Source organism: Suricata suricatta, chromosome 8 (genome assembly GCF_006229205.1).
Source record: "Suricata suricatta isolate VVHF042 chromosome 8, meerkat_22Aug2017_6uvM2_HiC, whole genome shotgun sequence".
Lineage (NCBI taxonomy): Eukaryota > Metazoa > Chordata > Mammalia > Carnivora > Herpestidae > Suricata > Suricata suricatta.
In genome coordinates, this window is record NC_043707.1 from 17,349,090 (window position 1) to 17,368,665 (window position 19,576).

A 19,576-nucleotide genomic window follows, 5' to 3' on the forward strand; every position below is an offset into this window, starting at 1 on the left:
AGGAGAACAGCACATGGCCAGTTAGTTCCGCCACATGAATGAGAAGAGGGATGACATCCTTACTCCTGGGAGGTGTGGAGAAGATTCCACAGAGGAGGTAACATTTGGGAACAATCTTACAGCAGGAGTGGGGAGTTCCCAGATTGACAAGAGGCTGGGGGCCAGGAAGGGTGTTTCAGGCAGAGGACAACTCAAGTTGAGACACACGAAGGAGAGAACAGGATGCATGCAGGGGACGGGAAGGAGGATGTGTTGGGGGGGCGGTGCTTGGAAATCAAGGTCATATAGGAGGGTTTGGACCTTGCAAAGGCAGGATAGTGACTAGGAGGTGCTTGCTGCCATTGTTCTAAAGCAGGATGGGTGAGGGTGAGGGGAGTGGCTACACGTTTGAGAAAGAGGAGCATGAAGTGCATTTGAAACAGTCATTGCCATGGCTGAGATCGTGAAATTCCAGGCCTGTGGGGTTGGAGGACAGATAAGTGAAACTGAAATGACCATTTAGCGGCTGTCGGGGGTGTCACCAGAGCATCGAGGGGCTGTTGCTATTTTTCACGTTGTAAAGAGACGTTTGGATTTTCGCGTCAGTCATATTGTTGATTGCTCTATTTTGGGAGGTGGTTACTGGGTTATTTTTATGGTTCTAACAATAGGGATATCTCTCTTCCCTGCATCCTTAGGCGGAGAGGGCCGTGGAAATGATTTTTCCTCTGAAAGGAATCCTCCCACTGCCTTCGCCCTCCTGGCTGCTGTCACTTATCCACCACGTGTTAGTGGAGCCCGTGCTGCATGGGTGGTGAGGAGTTTGTGCTTTGGAAACTGAAAGGCATTGCCTCCAATCTTGGCTTTCTTGTTACAGGGCGGATGAACATATTTCCTTAAACTCTTTGAGCTTCTGTTTCTTTAGAGGTTAAAGGAAACAATAGTATCTTATTTATAGGGCACAGGTCCAGCAATTCTTTAGTGCCTTGCCTGACAGACACTGAGTGCTTGATAAATGGCAACTATTTGCATTTATTCTTGGGGCCCAGCCCCGTCTTGTCCTTACCGACTCTATTATCCTGTCGGGGAGGCAAGAACAATGATCCTGAGTCAAGGACTTGATGCAAGAAGAACGTGTTTACACACTGTGGGCAATAGTATTAGGTGCAGGTGCAATTTACAATGTTTCTGAGCGAGAAACTCCAAGCTGGGGTCAGAGCTGTGACAGGCACACGGGTGAGCAACAGTGTTTTCTATGCAACAGTTGCCTGGGTTTGGACGCTTTAATTTGTGGGAAACCTCAGAAGCCGAATTGAGATCTGTGACGGTCCCATCTGCTGTCTTCATTTTGAAAACGTGTTGATGGCATTTCAACTTTAAATAGATTTCTGACCATTTCACTTTTTAAATTTTGAGTTCCCTTCATCCTCCAGATGGAATGTTTACGTGCTCTTTTGGGTTGAAGAAGAAGCTGCCAAATAATGTGGGTGAAGGTGGAGGGTGAAGCCTGCAGCACTGTCTCTTGTGAGGGTGCGCTCGGGTGATTTTTAGGAGCTAACCGTGTTTTGAAGATCTTCTTTCCCTCCCTAACGTGGGGGTCATTATTAAGGATTTTGGCGTTGCTGCAAATGACAATTTCGATTGTTATCTGGGTTGTTTTTATGTGTGTGGCAAAATGTATGCTTGGGAGTATTGATAATTCTATCTGGGCGAAATAGTGCACATGGGAAAGGAAGACTGGCATCTAGTGTAGTGAGGGACATTGTATTTCAGTTAGATACTCATCTTTTTTTTTTTAAAACAATTTTCTTCTTCTTTTTAAATTTTCTTTTATGTCTTTATTTTATTTTGAGAGACAGAGACAGAGAGCGAGCGAGGTGGGGCAGAGAGAGAGGGAGACACAGGATCCGAAGCAGGCTCCAGGCTCTGAGATGTCAGCATAGATCCCGACACAGGGCTGGAACCCATGGACTGCAAGATTATGACCTGAGCTGAAGTCGGATGCTCAACTGACTGAGCCACCGAGGCGCCCCGTTTTTTTAAAATTTATTTATTTTTAAGAGAGAGAGAGAGAGCAAGAGAGCATGCACTCATGCACATGAGCATGAAAGGGGCAGAGAGGAAGGGAGAGAGAGAACCCCAAGCAGGCTTTGCGCTGTTAGCACAGAGCTCGATGTGGGGCTCGATTTCCTGAACCGTGAGATCATGACCTGAGCTGAAATCCAGAGTCAAACACTTGACTGGCTGAGCCACCCAGGTGCTCCAGATACACCTCTTTTGATGGCTGGCTTTTCTGTTCTTCCCAGGATTAAGTCCAGAGTCTTTCCTATGAGTTACAAGTCCTTGTCTGTGCTGGGTCCTCATGAACCTTGCTTGTATCTCCCTCTTACTCACTTTTCACTTTTTCGGTAAAGACCCAACTGATCTTCTTCAATCACAATACACTCCTGTCTACCCCAGGGCATTTGCACATGCTCTGTTTTCAGCCTCAATTGGTCTTTCCTCTCCTCTTTCCAGTTTGCCTCCTACTCTTCCTTCAGAACTTAGCTCAGTGTCACTTCTTCAGAGAAGCCTTCCCTGATTTTCCAAACCAGGTCCCCCTTGTACAATTGTATAACCCCTGTCAACTTTCCATTTTCTAATTGTATATTAGTTTGAGTGTTTAGTCTGTGCCACCAGAGTGTCAGTTTTGTGAGAGTAGGGGCCTCATCTGTCTCATTTCCTGTTCTTTCTGAAGTACCCAGCTCCAGACCTGGCTCATAGGATGTGCTCAATAAATACCTGTTGACTGAACGAATGGTATAGGGGAGAAATGACTGTAAGAGGGAGTCATGTGATTTGGATTTTGGTGCTAGTTTTCTATGGTTTGATCTGTGATTTTTATGAGAACTGTATCACTTTCTAGTATACAGGCTCTGATCATTTTTGTTTGAACTCCGCCCCAAATTGCCCTTCTTAGAGCCGGTTGGGTAGTGATTTTCTTAGAGCCGGTTGGGTAGTGATTTTCAAAAGTTTGTGAATGCTGCTAACTTAGGGCACAGCCTCCTGCTTTGTCTGTGTTTCTCCGTGAAGATGAATAGTCCCTCCACTGAAGTTCCTGCCTTTGTTCATCACAGACCCTGGTGGGCTGGAGTGAAAAGAAGGTCCTCTGACATAACATCTGCTGGAAGCCACCTCAGTTGGCCCTCAGCACAGTGTTGGCCATACCATGGAATATCGTACTGCAACGAGCAGGAACTGACCACATCTCCATTTAGCACGGATGACTCTCCTAGGCTGAAAACGCCAGGCCCAGTACCTTCTGTGTGATCCCATCCACTTCACGTTCAGGAGCCGGTGAAAGTGATTAGAAGGGATGGAGGGTAGGACAGTCATTACCCTGGGGGTCATCACTGAGAGAGGCTTCTGGGATGCCACCAACGTTTTACTTCTTTATCTGGGTGCTGGTTACATAGATGTGTTCAGATCATGACAGTTCTTTGAGCTGTATACTTATCCACACTTTTATGTCACTATATTTTAGTAGAACATTTATTTTATTATTATTCTTTAGTGTTTATTTATTTTAGAGAGAGACAGAGTATGAGCGAAGGAGGGGCAGAGAGAGAGAGAGAGAGGGAGACACAGAATCCGAAGCAGGCTCCAGGCTTCGAGCCGTCAGCACAGAGCTCGACACGGGGCTGGAACCCACCGACTGTGAGATCATGACCTGAGCCCAAGTCGGATGCTTAACTGACTGGGCCACCCGGGTGCCCCTTAGTAGAACATTTAAAAAAGCAAGTGTAAATCACTGAGGCTGAACCTCAAAAATATTAGTTGAGACTTTTTTAGTTGTACACACAGAAGTGAAATCTGTATGGGAGACAAGCACCTTCTGGAGTCAGTCAGTGAGGGATGGTGTCGTTTGTCTTCTTGGGGGGACATCTGCTCCTTATTTCAATGTTACCCATTGGGTGCAAACTGCAGAACCAGGAAGCCAGGGCGTTCTGATAGTCTTCCTATCAAATAATTTAGTTCTGTTAATACCCAGAAAACTTGGAGCTCATAAACTGTTTTTTGGGCTTGCTTTTTTTTTTTAATGCTTTAAACCTATTTTTGAGAGAGAGACACACACAGTGTGAGCAGGGGAGGGTCAGAGAGAGAGGGAGACACAGAATCCAAAGACAGGCTCCAGGCTCTGAGCTGTCAGCACAGAGCCTGATGAGGGGCTCCAACCCAGGAACCATGAGATCAGGACCTGAGCCAAAATGGGCCACTTAACCGACTGAGCCGCACAGGCGCCTCTAGGGCTTGCTTTTAAAAACACTTATAATGGTTGGTTGGTTAAGCATCTGACTTTGGCTCAGGTCATGATCTCTAGGTTCATGGGTTCGAGCCCTGCAACAATCTCCGTGCTGACAGCTCAGAGCCTAGAGCCTGCTTTGGATTCTGTGTCTCCCTCTTTCTCTCTGTTCCTCCCCGACTCATGCTCTGTCTTTCTCTCTCTCAAAAATAAATAGAAACATTCAAATATATTTAAAAAACCCAAAACGTCTCTGCTGGTTAAGGTATTTGTAAGACTCTGTTAAAGCTGGTGTAAAAGTCTTTTACACCAGAATCTGTTAAAGTCTCTGTGGCTTAACCAAAAGGGATTTCTTTCTTTCTCATGGCGCAGACCATTGTGGGTGATCCTGGTCAGGCAGTTTTCCATGCACTTGTTCAGGACTCCAGCTTTCTCTCCGTTGGCACCGTGGATGGGGAGAGAACATGAGAAAGCATACTCATTTTTTAAAAATAATTTCTTAATGTTTATTTTTTAAAGTTCATTTTGAGAGAGAGAGAGTGAGAGCACAAGCGGGGCAGGGTCAGAGAGAAGGAGGACAGAATCCCAAGCAGGCCCCACACCATCAGCGCAAAGCTGGATGCGGGGCTTTAACTCACCAACAGTGAGATTGTGACCTGAGCCGAAGTCAGAGGCTCAGCCAGCTGAGCCACCAAAAGCACATTCATTTCCTAACCGCCCCAGCCTGGAAGGGACATATGTCACTTCTGCTCACCTTCTGTTGGCACAGGGCTGTGTCAATGCAAGGGGCCCTGGCACATGTCAGCCAGCTCTGTCTAGTGGGAAAACATGTCGGTGAACATAGCAAGCCCTGCTCTGGTCCCCACAGCCATGTTTTCCTTTTCCTTTGGGATGATGGATCCAATTTGATCTCTCACTGGACTTCAGTAAAAGCAGATGTGAAACTCTAGACGTCTTTATCTTATCAAACATATGGGGGTATGTTTGGGGGAGAGCCTGGTCTGCTTTGCTGCGAAGTATGAAATGAAGAAGCACACTTCTTGTTTGGAGGTATTAGAACAGTCTGGTGCTTGTCAGACGTTGTAGTTTGCCAGCTGGTCAGAATTCTTGGCTCTCCTGTTGCCGGTGGATGTCTTAAACACTTCTATATTCTTTTCTTTTGCTTGTTTGTCATCTCTCCTCAAGGTGAATCCTTTGGTGGTGCTCCTTTTGGATATTTGGACACCCAACAAACCCATTACCTGATGTGTGTTACAAACCACCTCAAACCGTAGCACTTAACTTAGCCCAAACCTTTTAACTACAATTTTATTTAGCTCTTCTTTCTGTGGGTCAGTGATTTGGGCTGGGCTCAGCTATGTGACCCTTCTGCTCAGGACAGGGGTTGGTGGTTCCTGGCTGGGCTCACACATCTGGGGCCACGGCTGAGGGGCCTGTGACCCCAGGGCCTTTCTCCAGTGGTCTCTCATCTTCCAGGAGGCTGCGCTTGGTCTCACGGTGGTGAGTGTGTTCCCCATGCACGAGGCAGCAGCTGGAGGGCTTCTTGAAGCCTCGGCTTGGAGCTTGTGCAGTGTCACTTGTGACATATTCTGTCAGTGAAATCAAGCCACAATCTCATCTCCGAATTAAAGGAGGAAATAAAGGAGAGAATAGACTCTTCCTCTTGCTGGGAGAAGCTGCAAAGTATGGGTGGCATTTTGGGGAAACTACCAGACCAATTTCAGGCCCTCGTGACTGCTTAGCTCTATAAAATGTGCCCCCATACAGTGTGCGTCTGGTGAGCTGTCCTGGCTTCTCAGGCAGGTCCCAAGTGAGTGCTTACTGCTTGCTCCTAACAAGAGGACCTACCTCATAGGGAAGAGGCAGGGCCAAATGATACATTGTTGTCTGAAGGGCTCAGTGCAGGGCTTGGCACACAGGAAACACTGAATACTCTCACCATTACCACTGAATACTCCTGCCATTACTCTCACCATTACCACTGAATACTCTTGCCATTACTATCACCATTACCGCTGAATACTACCACCATTACTACTGAATAATTCCATCATCACTACCACCATTACCACTGAATACTCCCACCATTACCACTGATTACTCCCACCATTACTCCCACCATCACTACTGAACACTACTACCATTACTACCGTTACTACTGTTATCACTACTGATTGTTAACCACCATCACTACTGAATAACACTACCATCCACTGAATACTACCACCGTTACTATCATCACTACCATCCAGGTCCTGCCTTGTACTTGGTGCTGCACCAAGAGCTTGAGATTTGGAACATGAGGTTCTGGCCCTTGCAGTGTGGGGATGGGGGGAGATCCTCAAAGAGACAGATAGGAGAGTGAATTTGTGTGATCCAGTGTGGTGAGTGTGATTATAGAGCTGTGGGGGATGGGATGAGGTCAAGGGCGTGGGGTCAGACGTCAGCTCCTCTGCTGAGCACATGTGGGGTCCTGGGCACAAGTGGAGTCCTTTCTTAGCCTCTTTCATGTTTGGTGTCTCATCTGTGGAATGAAGGTGAGGATCTAGAACCTACCTCCTAGGACACCATGTGGATTGAATGAGACGTGGTATGCAAAAACATGTGATTGCTCATTAAGTGTTAGTTCTGGAAAAAAATGTTCGTTCTTGGAAAAATGTCCTGAAGTCAGCATTTTCACTTAAATTTCCTCCTGTGACTTTGGCCAATGTCATTGCTGCTTTGTCTTAAAAGATGAAGATCAGCACGCAGGTGGCTTATTGGAGAATCCAGTTTGGGGCATGACATGCATGAGGGATTGAGGGAGGCAGGGAAAGAGGCTGGTTGCACTTTGGTGCAGTCGTCGTCATAGAGACCAAAGCCAATCCATGGCTGGGGCTGGGACGGCCCTTCAGAAGTGGGACGATGGTTAGGGGGCACTTGGGTGGCTCAGTTGGTTAAGTTCCTGACTCTTGATTTAGGCTCAGGTCATGATCTCACAATTTGTGGGTTGAAGCCCCGCATTGGGGTCTGTGCTGAGTCTGCTTGGGTTTCTCTCTCTCTCTCTCTCTCTCTCTCTCTCTCTCTGTCCCTCCCATGCTCTTTCTTCCTTTCTCTCTCTCTAAAAATAAATAAATAAACTAAAAAAGGAAAGAAGTGGGATGATGGGGACCAACACCAAGGAGACATTGGCTGAAGGCTGCTCTTGGGAAGGCGGCATGACCTTGGGGAGGGAGGATGCACCTGTGAGCATTAGCCTTCACACTCCCAGCTGTTGGAGGAAGGAGCGTCTTGCCCCTTGGGGGGTGAGGGGAGCATCCATTCCATGTTTTCAGGTGTCTTTTTGCAAAGACAGTTAGTTAGTTGCAAAAAAAGTTAGTTCTAAACTGTACCTTCTTGACCATTAGTAAGCCTATGGGGTTTCACTGGCCCTTTCACAGAACTGATTTAGTTGGTGTCTAGGTTCAGAGACCATGTCTTGCCAGCACCAGTATTATTTACAGAGAGTCTTAATCCATGTAAGCCCAGGGGCATGGGAGTGGCTTGCCCATGGTCACCAGCTCCTAGGAAGGAGATTGGGCATCCACATAATTGCCCTGCCTTCCCCTGTACCCTATCTTCCAACCTGTTTCTTCAGTTTGGACTCTGTGATTTCAGTGCCGTGTTGCCCTTGACCCTTACACCTTATTGCAGCTCCACTCAGGGCTGAGTTTTCTTGAATTTCTCTAAGTGTACTTTTTAACTGGATCATCACTCATTAAGGTCATGAAATCAATTTAGCAGGTCATGAACACCAAGAACAAATAGAATGAAAACCATCAGAATGGATAATACTCAGGGAGCATAAGTATTGCTGCATAAAACTTTTATTTCAGGCGTATGTACAGAGGCACGTGTGAACTGGGTCAAATGTGAAGTATTTCCCACTATGGGTAAAGGTCACTGACAACAGTATAAAGCAGAGGCCCTAGAGGTTCATGAAATTGGCCCACGGACTGTTGAGGTTTTATTTCTTTATAGAGAGGATATAAATGCATTATTTGGAATTCTTTATAATTAGAGGTTGTATTTTCACTCCGTCACAATATCCCAAGATTATTTTGATCACTATCTTTAAGCTTTCACATATCACTGATGAGAGTTATTTTTCCAAATAGAATTCTAAGTATAGGATAGGAGGTTTTGAAAATGGAGTTGTAGGGTTTGGTGGAACTGTCTAACCTGTCTGAGTACTGTGTCCAGTACTAGCACAGAGCTGCCCCGCTCCTGCAGAGAGAAGGAGCCGATTATCCTGGGGGATACTGTGGGCTGAGAGAGAAGTGTTCTATGAACAGAATCAGCACAGAGGGAGGGAGGAGGAGGTGTTTAAGGTTTGCACAGAGCTTCCGGGAGATGTGGGAAGAGCGTGCACGCGAGGAGGGGCGTTGTATCCCTGCATCCCCGGGGTGGCTGTCTGCTGAGTGCTGCTTCCAGCTGGGATTTCCAAGGGCTGAGGTCAGTATGTGTTTATATTCTCTGGGGTTCCTGATAGGAGAGGGCCCAAATGACAGCTGGTCTCATTGTTTTTCCCTTTGGACCTTCTCTAATTTGATGCCCAAGGGCCCCAGGGTGCTCTAGATGGGACAAAAAAGTCAAGTGCAAGGGAAAAAATGAAATCAGGGCTAGACCTGTTCCTGCTTGTGTGAATGTGTATGTTCTTCTGTAATCCCAAGGGTGGGGGGGGGGTTCTTGTATCTGGGAGATGAGCTATTTCCTGGACATCTTCAAATAAGGCTTTAGAATGTGGCTGGCTTGAGCTGATGTTTATTGACTATGTACTACATGCTGGGTGCTGTTCTAAGTGCTTTTTATATATTAACTCATTTATTTATTTATTTTAAAAGTTTTTTAAATTTTTAAAAAAAATTTCAGACAGACAGCACAAGTGGCGAAAGGTCAGAGACAGGGAGAGAGAGAAAATATCAAGCAGGCTCCATGCTGTCCAGTGTGGAGCCTGACATGGGGCTCGAACCCACGAACCCTGAGATCATGACCTGAGCCAAAACCAGGAGTCAGTCGCTTAACGGACTGAGCCACCCAGGCGCCCCTGTACATTAACTCATTTAATTACTACAACAGCCCAAGAAGTTTGCTCCTGTTATATTTCCATTAAGAAAAAATTTCCAGAGTTACATAGAGTCATGACTCAAACCTAGAGTTCAGGTCAGGATGGTATAAAAGGAATGTAGGGGTGAGTGTGATGGGGAAGGGAGGCAAGACAGCTGGTGTCATCTGCCGGCTTGCAATGAGCTGGACATATTGCAGACTGTATCCCTTTGGAGCTTCACCTTCCACTAAGACTTGCTAGGATTGTTCCCGTTCACAGAGGGGGAAACAAGCTTAGCGAGGTTAAAGAATTTTCCTAAGAACTGCAGAGCCCAGAATGAGTTCAGGCCCACTGGAGTTAGACCCGAGTTCTTCTGTGCAAAGGTGAGGGGCTCAGGGTGGGAGAGCCATGTGGTGGGGAAGGTCCTGGGCAGGGTGAGTGAGAGCAGTCGGGCCAGCTCTGGGTTGTGTGTGATCATGACCAGGATCGTTTCTCAGAGCCACAGCAGTGGTAAGACTGGCAACATTTGATGGGATGTGAAAACTCCCTAGTGGGAGAAATGTGTGCTTAAAACGTTGTGGGTTTTTTGTTTGTTTTGTTTTGTTTTGTTTTCCCAGTGAGGGAGTTTGCATCTGTGTAGATTGTGTGTGTGTGTGTGTGTGTGTGTGTGTGTGTGTGTGTGTGTTCATAGCCCCAAATAAGGAATTCAGAAAGTGGCTTCTGGTCTGAGGGCTTAGGGTGGTCATGTGACCACGGTCAGCTGATTTCCTTGTGTCTTTGTCGCTGAGCTGAGAACTCTCAAAGTCCTGTGTCATTTGGAAGGAAGAGGTCACAAATGGCAGCCGTGTCTAGGGAATGATAATGCTTCCCGGGGACCTCTTCTAATCTGTTGAGGCACTGAGCTGAATGCTCCCACGTGATCTCCTGTAAAGCACTTGAGAAGCTAAGTCTCATTTTAACTCCCTGAAGAATCTAGGGCTCAGGGACCTTAAGGAACTTGCCCTAGGTCTTGAGCTAAGAAGTATTTGAAGAGGGTGACAAGCCCAGGCTGTCTGAGTCTGGAGCTCGTGGTTCACATACTCTGCCAGGAGCCCTGCTCAGCCTTTGTTGGGAGCACAGGAAGCATGGCTTCCATCCCTGTGTTGTCTTTTCCAAAATTCACCCAGCGGAGAGTAACATAAAAGGAGTAGTAGTATCGTGTGGTTCAGCTGGTACATTTGGTCACCCTTCTGTGTGGGGAAATGTAGGGAAACCAGGCATGCGTCTGCTCTCAGGCAGCCCCCAGTCTCCAGGAAAGACCCAGAGATCGAACGTGCACAGTGCAGTGTGGTGTGCGTTGTAACTGTGCTGGGGTGGGGACACTGGCGGCCTCTTGCTTCTCAGGGTACTGGGCAGGCTGCACAGAAGGGGCCCAAGGTCTGGGCTGGGTTTTGAGGAAGTAAAAGCAGCGAGGGAATGAGGAAGCGAGTCTGCGAGGTGAGAGGGGAAGTGTGAGAGAAGGGACACATGTTAGGAGGAAGCAGTTGAAGCACCAGGAATGTCAGGCTTCAGGAAGAGAAGATTAGAAGGCAGCAGACAGAAGGCAGGGGAGAGAAAGTCCTCCGGGTCAGAAGTGAGCGTGACCCTTCAGGGTGGTGGGGCCAACATCTGTAAGTGTTGACAAGAGAGTGTCCAGGGGACCCTGGAGGGCATCTTCGGGGAAGGTGGAGGAGAGAAGGGGGGGGCATGGGTTAAAATGAACAGAAAAGGGAAAATGGGTTGGAAATAAAGTAAGCTTAGAGGCCTGTTGAGAAATTCTTGCCTATTGGTTTCTATTTGCTTTGTGAAGTAGGAAAAAGAAAAGAGAAAGATCTAGATTCAAATGCTGTGCAAATTTCCTGTCCTTAGCACTCTCATTTTATTTATTTATTTAAAAAAATTTTAAGTTTTATTTATTTACTTTGAGAGAGGGAGAGAGAGAATGAGTGGGGGATTGGCAGAGAGAGGGGGAAAGAGAGAATCCTAAGCAGGCTCCACACTGGGGAGACTCGGGGTTTGATTTCACAAGCTGAAATCAATGGCCGGAGCTGAAATCAAAAGTTGGACGCTTAACCAACTGAGCTGCCCAGGTGCCCCCACACCTTCATTTTTAAACGGGGGTGGATGATAAGGATGGTACCTTCCTCATAGAGTTGTGAGGATCAAATATGGTAACGCTTGTGTGGGGCCGAGCAGGGCTTTGCCTGGCACATAGCACAGAAGTACAACATGTGAATATTGTCAGCTACTGAGGGAGTTCTTTCTGGGGTATTCGATGAATACAGGAATCATGAATAGTGGTAGGAAATTCAAGATGGGGAGATGGCTTGTGGGCGAAGACAGTGAATTCTGCATGGGCTGTGTTAAATTTGAGATACCTGTGGTATATCCAGGTCTAGGTTTCCAAAAGGCCATTGGGAATATTGAGAAGTCAGGGATGGAGGTAGAGATTTGGGAGTTATTAACACAGGGCTATATTTTTCGCAAAATATCTACAGCATATTACTGGTGCTACTCAAAAGAGTTTAATTGTATAAGACATTGAACAACATGGAATTACTTCTTTTTTTTTTACTCTCTTCAGTTTTCTTTTAACTCTTCTGGTTGCTAAGGAGAATGTCTCACTTTGGGGCTATCATGCTTCAACATCTTTCTAATGCATGCTAATCTCCCTTTTATTTTTTAGTTTTTTACCCTTTTAAGTTTATTTATCTTTTTTTAGTAATCTCCACACCCAACATGGGGCTCAAACTCATGACCCCAAGATCAAGGGTATCACACTCCACTGACGAAGCCAGCCAGCCACCCTGGTAGTCTCCCTTTTAAATAAAAACAGCGAGGCAAACTCTGACTCAGAGCGTGTGGCTGGCCAGAGTTCAGCAATTTAAATTTTCATTGTGTTTTTCATGCTTGTCTTCTGTTTGAGGTAAATGTTCCTATTTTCCCAGTTCTGGTGGTTGTCTCAGACTGGGCGCTTTGGTTGTTAATAACAGAATACTTAACAAACTGTCTGAAGGGGAGTGATTCCAGGGTTAGCCTGATTGAGGCTTATCAGGGTCATCAAACACTTGGGATTCTCCCAGTTATTTCTTTGCTATCCTCAAAGTGTCATCAGGATCTCCCCTCTTAGTCTCAAGAAGGCTGTGGTAGGGTCCCAACAGCGGGTAGGTAACAGCGAGAAGGAAGGGGACGCTGGACAAAGGGTTTGTCTACCTCATGTTGTACTTTGAAGCTGTGGTAACTGTTTGACCATGAAGGACAAGGCTGCCCCACCATGAATGGCAGTGTTGGAGGGGAGAGGACCCGATCTGTGTCCTTCATGAGGTCATTGAACCACTGAATTAACTACCGTTGATACAGTCCCCTCCCTGCAAATTTTGTTCTGTTAGGTAGTAAATTCTCTTAACTGCATAAACCTTTGCAGCAAGGTGGGTTTTCTGTTCCTTGCAGCTGAATGCCTTGCCTCTCATATAATTTCAGAGTATTGCCCCAGCCTACTAGCAATTATTCCGACCTTAGTATTTTGGTTTGATTATATTTTTCTCTTGAGATTGGTCCTATTTTCCTGGTTTCTCTTATGTCAGTCGAGTGACTTCAGATTGTGTCCTGGACATCGTGTAAATGTTGTAGACACTGGATTGAGTTGTGTTTGTCTGAAGATGTTGGTATTTTTGTCTTAGTAAGCTATTGTCTTGGTTGGACAATGAACTGTCTTTTGGACATTAGCTCAGATGTCAAGACTGTTTATTTTACCTTTGAGTCTTCTCTGAGTAGACCCTTGGCTAGAGTTTATACACATTTGGGGTCCTCTTGGCTCTCTCTGTTCTTAGATTCCTTTCCTACTTTCCAGTAGCTGTGGTTGACTGAAATCTGCCCTCTGGGTCCACAAGGCAGAAAGACTTAGGGTTTGGTGTTGCAGTTTTAGCTACTGCTTGCTGCTGAGTGGCATGCTCTCCTGGTAAAAGCTAGGCCATTCCCCTTTTCCAGACTTCATCCCTGCTCTCCCGAATCTGACTTCTTTTGCTTACTCTTTTAAAAATATTGTCCAGAGTTGTATTTGTCCTCCACAGGAAGGTTGGGTACAGTTGGAGTCGGCTTGACCCGACGAGAAACAAAAGCTTTCTTTTTGTTTCACATGGGAAAACTGATGCCCAGAGAAGTTAAGCCACATCACAGAGCAAGAAAATGGCAGGACCTGAGGCCCAAACTCAGGTGGCAGCAAGTATCCAAGCTTCCTCCAGGGTACCTAACAGTGGATTTGTGCTTGAGAATAAACCTGCTGGTCTGGGTTTAGTTTCATTTTGGTGTGGAAAATGTCTGCCCTTTGAGTGGAGCCACAGTGGCCACGAAGTTTCATGGTAGCCTTGGCTCAGTTTTGTCTTCTAATCGGAATCCCTGGATTGGCTCCTTTCAAAGGTTGGAATGAGTAAGCAGTGTTCCAGGCAGAATTTTGGCTAAAATTTTATCAGTCAGCACCAATGAGGTGCCTGCTCATTATTTATTCGGCAATCATTGTACTAAAGTAAGTCAGTAGTAAGTTGTGGTTATGAGAAAGGAAGTTCAGAGTTCAATAAGATCCCCCCTCTCTTTCTCTCTCTCTCTCTTTTTAAACATAAAAGAGGAAGTGACTGCTCTTTATTTTTGTACTGGCTTTGTCACTCATTGTGGACATGGAGTAAAAACCTTAGCTAAACTGAGGTCAAGGTTTGAACATTTGTAATAAGGGTCTCCCTTTCTTCTTGGTAGTGCCAATCGCATGAAGTTTGTAACGTTTAAACAATCCGCAGAGCCCAGAGAAGAATTCTCAAAAAAATCTTAGGATGTTTTTGCCTCTTTCTTTAGGAACAGAAGTGGCCCTCTCCAAAAGAATCATTTCCAGTTTTCTTCCTAGTCACCCTCTGCTCAGTGACCTAGTTCGCCTTCAGGTACTAGGTGTGTTAAGGTTCTTGTTGAACTTCTGGAAGTATCCCCACCTTCCAGATTAAAAATATTTAACTGAGCACCTACTGCTTGCCGGTAACAGGGAAAACAGAGAAAGTCCTTGCTCCTCATGTAATTTACATTGTAGTTGGAGGCAGACAAATGTGTAAGTAAACAAAGAAAGAAGAGATCATTATGGACAGTGGCATGTGCTGGGGAAGAGAAAAACTTAATAGATTTTTTTAAAAAGCAGAAACCTATTTTTGGTGGGGGGTGGGTGGTGGTGTATGTATGTGATTAGATGGAGAACAAAGTTCAGGCTTCGTCCCCTTCCTCCAGCCCTTCGTCGAGATGGGATATTTCTTATGACTAACACTGCTGAGGTCTCTTAATGCACAAAACCGTGGGTGGATCAGAATGGGCCCTTACGGTGGTCACTTTGTTTCATCTGGTGCCTCTGGGTTGGTCGGTTACTCTCCTCCATTGAGATAGCTTTACCCTTTACCCTCGGCACAGACTCTGCCCTTGGCTGAGATGGAGTGGAATGAAAGTTCTGGAAGAGTTAAACTTGAGCCCAGAATGTGAAGGGTTGTGGAAGGCAGGGCCTTTTAGACTTTGTATTCCAAGCTTCCAAGCTCCAGTTCCTGAGTTCAGAACCACCGACCTCCGACCTGGCTAAATTACCCACCCCCTTCCCGGGCTCTGTCTCCAGCCTTAAAGCATCACTTCTTCTTTTCTCATCTAAGTGTCCGTAGGTAAGAGCAGCAGTTGTTAACTCTATTGATTATAAAGTGCCTGCATTAAAAATGCTAATTATCGCCCCTGGGAAGAGATTAAGCCTGTAGGTCTCTAGCTCTTAGAAGAGCAAAAAGCCAGGTGTGCCACTGTTTCCTGTTAAAGAGAAAACATCAGGGAGACAGAAGCTTCAGTCATGTGGTAATAATTTTGGCCATATTTATCCCCATAAGCATAGCTTCTGTTGATTCTGGAGTCTACTAGATTTTGTGACGCACTGTGGATGATTCAGTGAGGTTGTTCTCCTGTGTTAAAAAAAAAAAAAAGGTTCATAAGACGCGGCACCTGCCTGGTTCAGTCGGTGGAGCACGTGGCCCTTGATCTTGGGGTCGTGAGTTCAAGCCCCACATTGGTTGTAGAATTTGCTTAAGGAAAAGAAAAATTAAGTTTGTAAGAAATGTCTAATGCAGTCTCATCAAGGTAAATTAAATATAAATAAGGTGAAATTGGCTCTTTTGACCTCCTCTTCAAGGTCCTCTCTCCCTTCCCCAGAGGTCACCATTGGTGTCTGCTTTTAGAATCTTTTCTGTGTTCATGTTTGTATCCCTCCAGATTATATGGCAGAGGTGGTGTGTGTGTTTTGCTAAATGGTGTCATATAGCAGACATCATCCTGCAAGTTGGCCTTTTCACTTCACAGTGTCTTGAAGAGCAATCTCTTGTCACGTTTTTAACTACTCTGTAGTATTTCTTGATACCAACTTTCTCCCACCCTGTTGATGAACATTGAAATCTTTTTTTTTAGAGGTGGCATCTATTACAAACCCTACTCCATTAAGCATCCTAATTATGCATGTCTCATACACATGCAAATATTTTTCTAGTTACTGAGCAGTAGAATGGCTTGGCCATGGGGTCTACACAATTCAGATTTTAATGGCTATCACCAGGTGTTCTCCAAAGTGGCTGGGCCCGCGTCTGCCCCCGCGGGCAATGCTTGTTTCCTTTTCACTGCCTCCTGCCCACATCGTGATAATGTCAGACTGTAACATTTCCCGCCAATCTGATGGGAGAAAAATGGCATCTAGCTTTATCAAGGCATTGTCTTAATTACTAGTGAGGTTGAACATTTTTTTTACATATTTACCGGAGAGTTGTATTTCATCTTCAATGAATGTCCCCCACCAACCTCCTCCCCTTTTAAAAAAAATATTTTCTTAATGATTTGTGATGAGGGAGTGTGGGGCAAGCTGAGGGCAAAGTACAAGCTAACAGCACCCCCCTCTTCACAGGTGGAATATATGTGACATTCCTCGGACACTCATGGCTACCCAAGAACAAAGGAAAGGGGTTTAAGTGCTTGCCATGGTGATGTGGGAAACTAAGGCAAATGAAAAATTAAATTCCCTTACTGCCTGCAGCCCACTGAGAAGTCCTTGAAACAGGCAGAGTGCCCTCTCTCCAGGAGCTCAGCTGCATCACTGATGACACCATGCTAGGGACAAGGGGCTTTTGGTTTCACATTATCCTGACCCACCTCCCTCCCCAGGAGTCTCTTTAACATATAAAAATACCTTTGGAAACCTCCTTTATCTCAACTCCCCCAAAATATATGCTGGCAATCGTACTCCAAGCTTATGGCCTCCTGATATATATTTGAAGGGTCTCATGCCTGAGGCTTTACCAAACACTAATAAAAATGATGTTTTCCTAACAGCAACTAGCCCCTAAAGATCCTGGAAACCTTGCTGCCAAAATACCTCAGAGACTTACTCTTTCCCTAACCCCCTCCCAACCTGAGGATATATACTCAGTTACTCATCACAACCCCAGTGCCGCTCTTTCTGCCCATGTGTCCCGTCCCTGTGCTTCAATAAAGTCACCTTTTTGCACCAAAAACATCTTCAAGAATTCTTTCTTGGCCGTCGGCTCCAAACCCCGCCAGCACCCCAAAGCCCCATCAATTTGTAAGAATTTTTACCTCAGTCTCTTGGACACCAGTCCTTCCCAGGTTGTTTGTGTTTGTCTGGTCGTGAGTCCTGTGTCACTCTAGTGTCAGGAATGATAGACTCATCTATACCGATTTAGCTCTTGAAGCCCCAATAACTACTTCTAAGTAATCCATCAGTCCCACTTTAAAGATGAGAACACTAAGGCTCAGAGAGATTATGTGACTAACTCAGGGTCACAACTGGTACAGTCATAGGTAAGCTTGGAAAGCTTGAGCACACTTAGGAATAGACCAAACTGCTGTGAGCCACTGAAAGACGATTTTCTGTAACCTTTCCCTGTTACCCAGACACTTCCATTTGGTATCTCAGGAGAAAAGTCTGTTTAATTATTCATTCTTTTCCAAGTAATTGGTGACAAGTCATATGGCTGGGAGATGAACAAGCCTTGTTGCTAAAAACATCCACCACGCATATAACAGGGGATCCAGCCCCCAGGAAGCGGAAATGGAGATCTCCCGGGGGGCTCTGTTTCTGCAGGTCTCCTTGTGTCTGTCTGTACAGAGACAGCAGCCTTTGGTTGAGATGCCCTGTGAACAGAAGGCAGAGGGAACGGATTTTGCCACGTTCTATGCCATTTGTCACCTTCAGAAATGACCTCTGTGTCTTTCATTTTTTTGAGAGCCTTCAAAAAGGATTGAAAATCCTTTATAGTCAGAGGCATGGTCAGGGCATCGCTGTGGGATTTATAGGGAACAGTGCACTGTCCCATATTATAGAACGGGAACAAAAACTGAACTCAGACTTTCACAGCTCCTATAAGCAAGCACTCCCCTGTGCTGGATGGCAAACACTGATTTGAAATACTTGAACATCTATACTCTGGGACTGGTACCAGCATTAATAAGACTTTCTATTTATTGAGCATTTATTTGGGCCAGGCACCGTAAAAAGCTATGCACAGGAATTACCTCACTTAATTTTCATAGTAACCAATGACTTAAATAGCTTCTTGTCCCTATTTTATTACCAAGAAGCTGAGGTTTGGTTTTCCAACGTGTTCAAGGTCACGTGGTGAGCCAAAATATGTGTCCTTACCACTACGCTAATGCTATGATGTCGGCTAATGGACCCATTTCCCCTCTTTTCTTTTTGGTTCTAGAACTGGAGTTTGTCCAACATGACTTCTACAAACTGGTGATATGGGGGACACAGAAGGGAGCATGGCTGGCTTGGAGGTGGGGGGGTGCACCCCATCTAGTACCAAGTCCACGTGGGTTGGCTTACAGCTGGTTCCAGGTCTTGGACCAGATGCCAGAACACAGCTGGTCTACCAACGTCTTTCTGAGTTTGGTTTGAGCTGCCTTGGATGGATTTCGGAAGGTGGGAAAGGGGAAAGGAACTCGTGTTTATTGATCTTGACTCTGATGTAGGTATTCTCATCTCACAGATGGAGAAATAGAAGTGAGGTTACTGCTCAAGGTCATTGTGGCAGATTATGTTACTGATCAGTTGTTTGCTTTCTCCTTGTGAGGGGATGGTATGTCCCTGCTCACTGCTACATGACTTACAGGGTCTACTTACAGGATAGATTTGCTTTCCTGCTCCACTGGTGCAGGGCTTAGCCACATGGGGCAGGTGGCCAGCATAATGTAAACAAATGTGGTGTATGTTACATCTAAGCAGAAGCTTTAACAATTTTAAAAAATGTGTTATTTATTTTTAAGAGAGAGAGAGAGAGAGAGAGAGAGAGAGAAAGAGTTTGAGCAGGGGAGGGGCAGAGAGGGAGAGAGAGAATCCCAAGCAGGCTCCATGCCGTCAGTGTGGAGCTGGATGCGGGGCTCAAACCCATGAACTGTGAAATCATAACCTGAGCTGAAATCAAGAGTTAGATGCTTAGCCGACTGAGCCACCCGGGCACCCCGATAAGACAATTAAAAAAAAAAAAAAGGAAACGTTATCACTATCTGAATGGAAAAACATCACCACAAATAATTAGTAACTGCATATACGCATAACTATTATGAATATAACATAATTCTAGGTACTCTTTGCTGACAAGGATCTGAGTTTGGAACTTCCTCTTTGTTCCAAGAGTTTAGCAGCTATTAGAGTGGGGTTCACAACACGGGAGCACCAGACGTAAACACTCTTGTTTGATACAAGCAGGAGGATTGAAGAAGAATTGAAAAGGAAACAGTTTTCACCTACTGTGGTTTAGGGTGATTGAAAGCACGTCTGTGCTCCCACCTGAAATTCTTTTAAAAACCACCAGCGAGCGATACGTTGTTGTGTGGGGAGTTCCCCTCCTTTCTGTTTTTATACAACAGTTGTAAACACTTCCATGGCGCGTGCTCTGCTCCGTGCGCTCCTATTTACTCCATCAGTAGGTGTGCAAACAGAGACTGGGGAGGTGAAGCCGCTTATCCCAGCTAGGAAGAGGCAGGGCTAGGACGCAAAGCCAGGTGTGTGAGTTGAGACCATCAGGCTGAACCAGAGGTTTGTTCTAGTTGCTCATTTGGAACCTCCCAGGAAAGCCCTGAGCTGTTTCTCTTGTTTGTGGCACGTCGGAGCCGTTGCTGCTGTTAGGGGGAAGGGGTACCAAGCACAGCCACAAAGCAGGCTCTCG

General features: G+C 45.7%; 1 protein-coding gene across 5 annotated transcripts in view; it reads left to right on the forward strand.

Moving 5' to 3' along the window:
* Nucleotides 1–771: 771 nt before the first annotated feature.
* Nucleotides 772–19,576, forward strand: part of PRKCB (protein kinase C beta) — a 302,187-nt gene continuing 283,382 nt past the window's right edge. For 3 of the 5 annotated variants that reach the window (XM_029947101.1, XM_029947105.1, XM_029947103.1), the window contains exon 1: nucleotides 10,849–10,975. In XM_029947101.1, coding sequence (XP_029802961.1) covers nucleotides 10,864–10,975 — 112 coding nt within the window. In that variant the 5' untranslated portion in view covers nucleotides 10,849–10,863. Of the gene's footprint in view, nucleotides 794–10,830; nucleotides 10,976–19,576 lie in introns of those variants that run through there. The other 2 variants (XM_029947104.1, XM_029947100.1) reach the window with 2 other exon arrangements.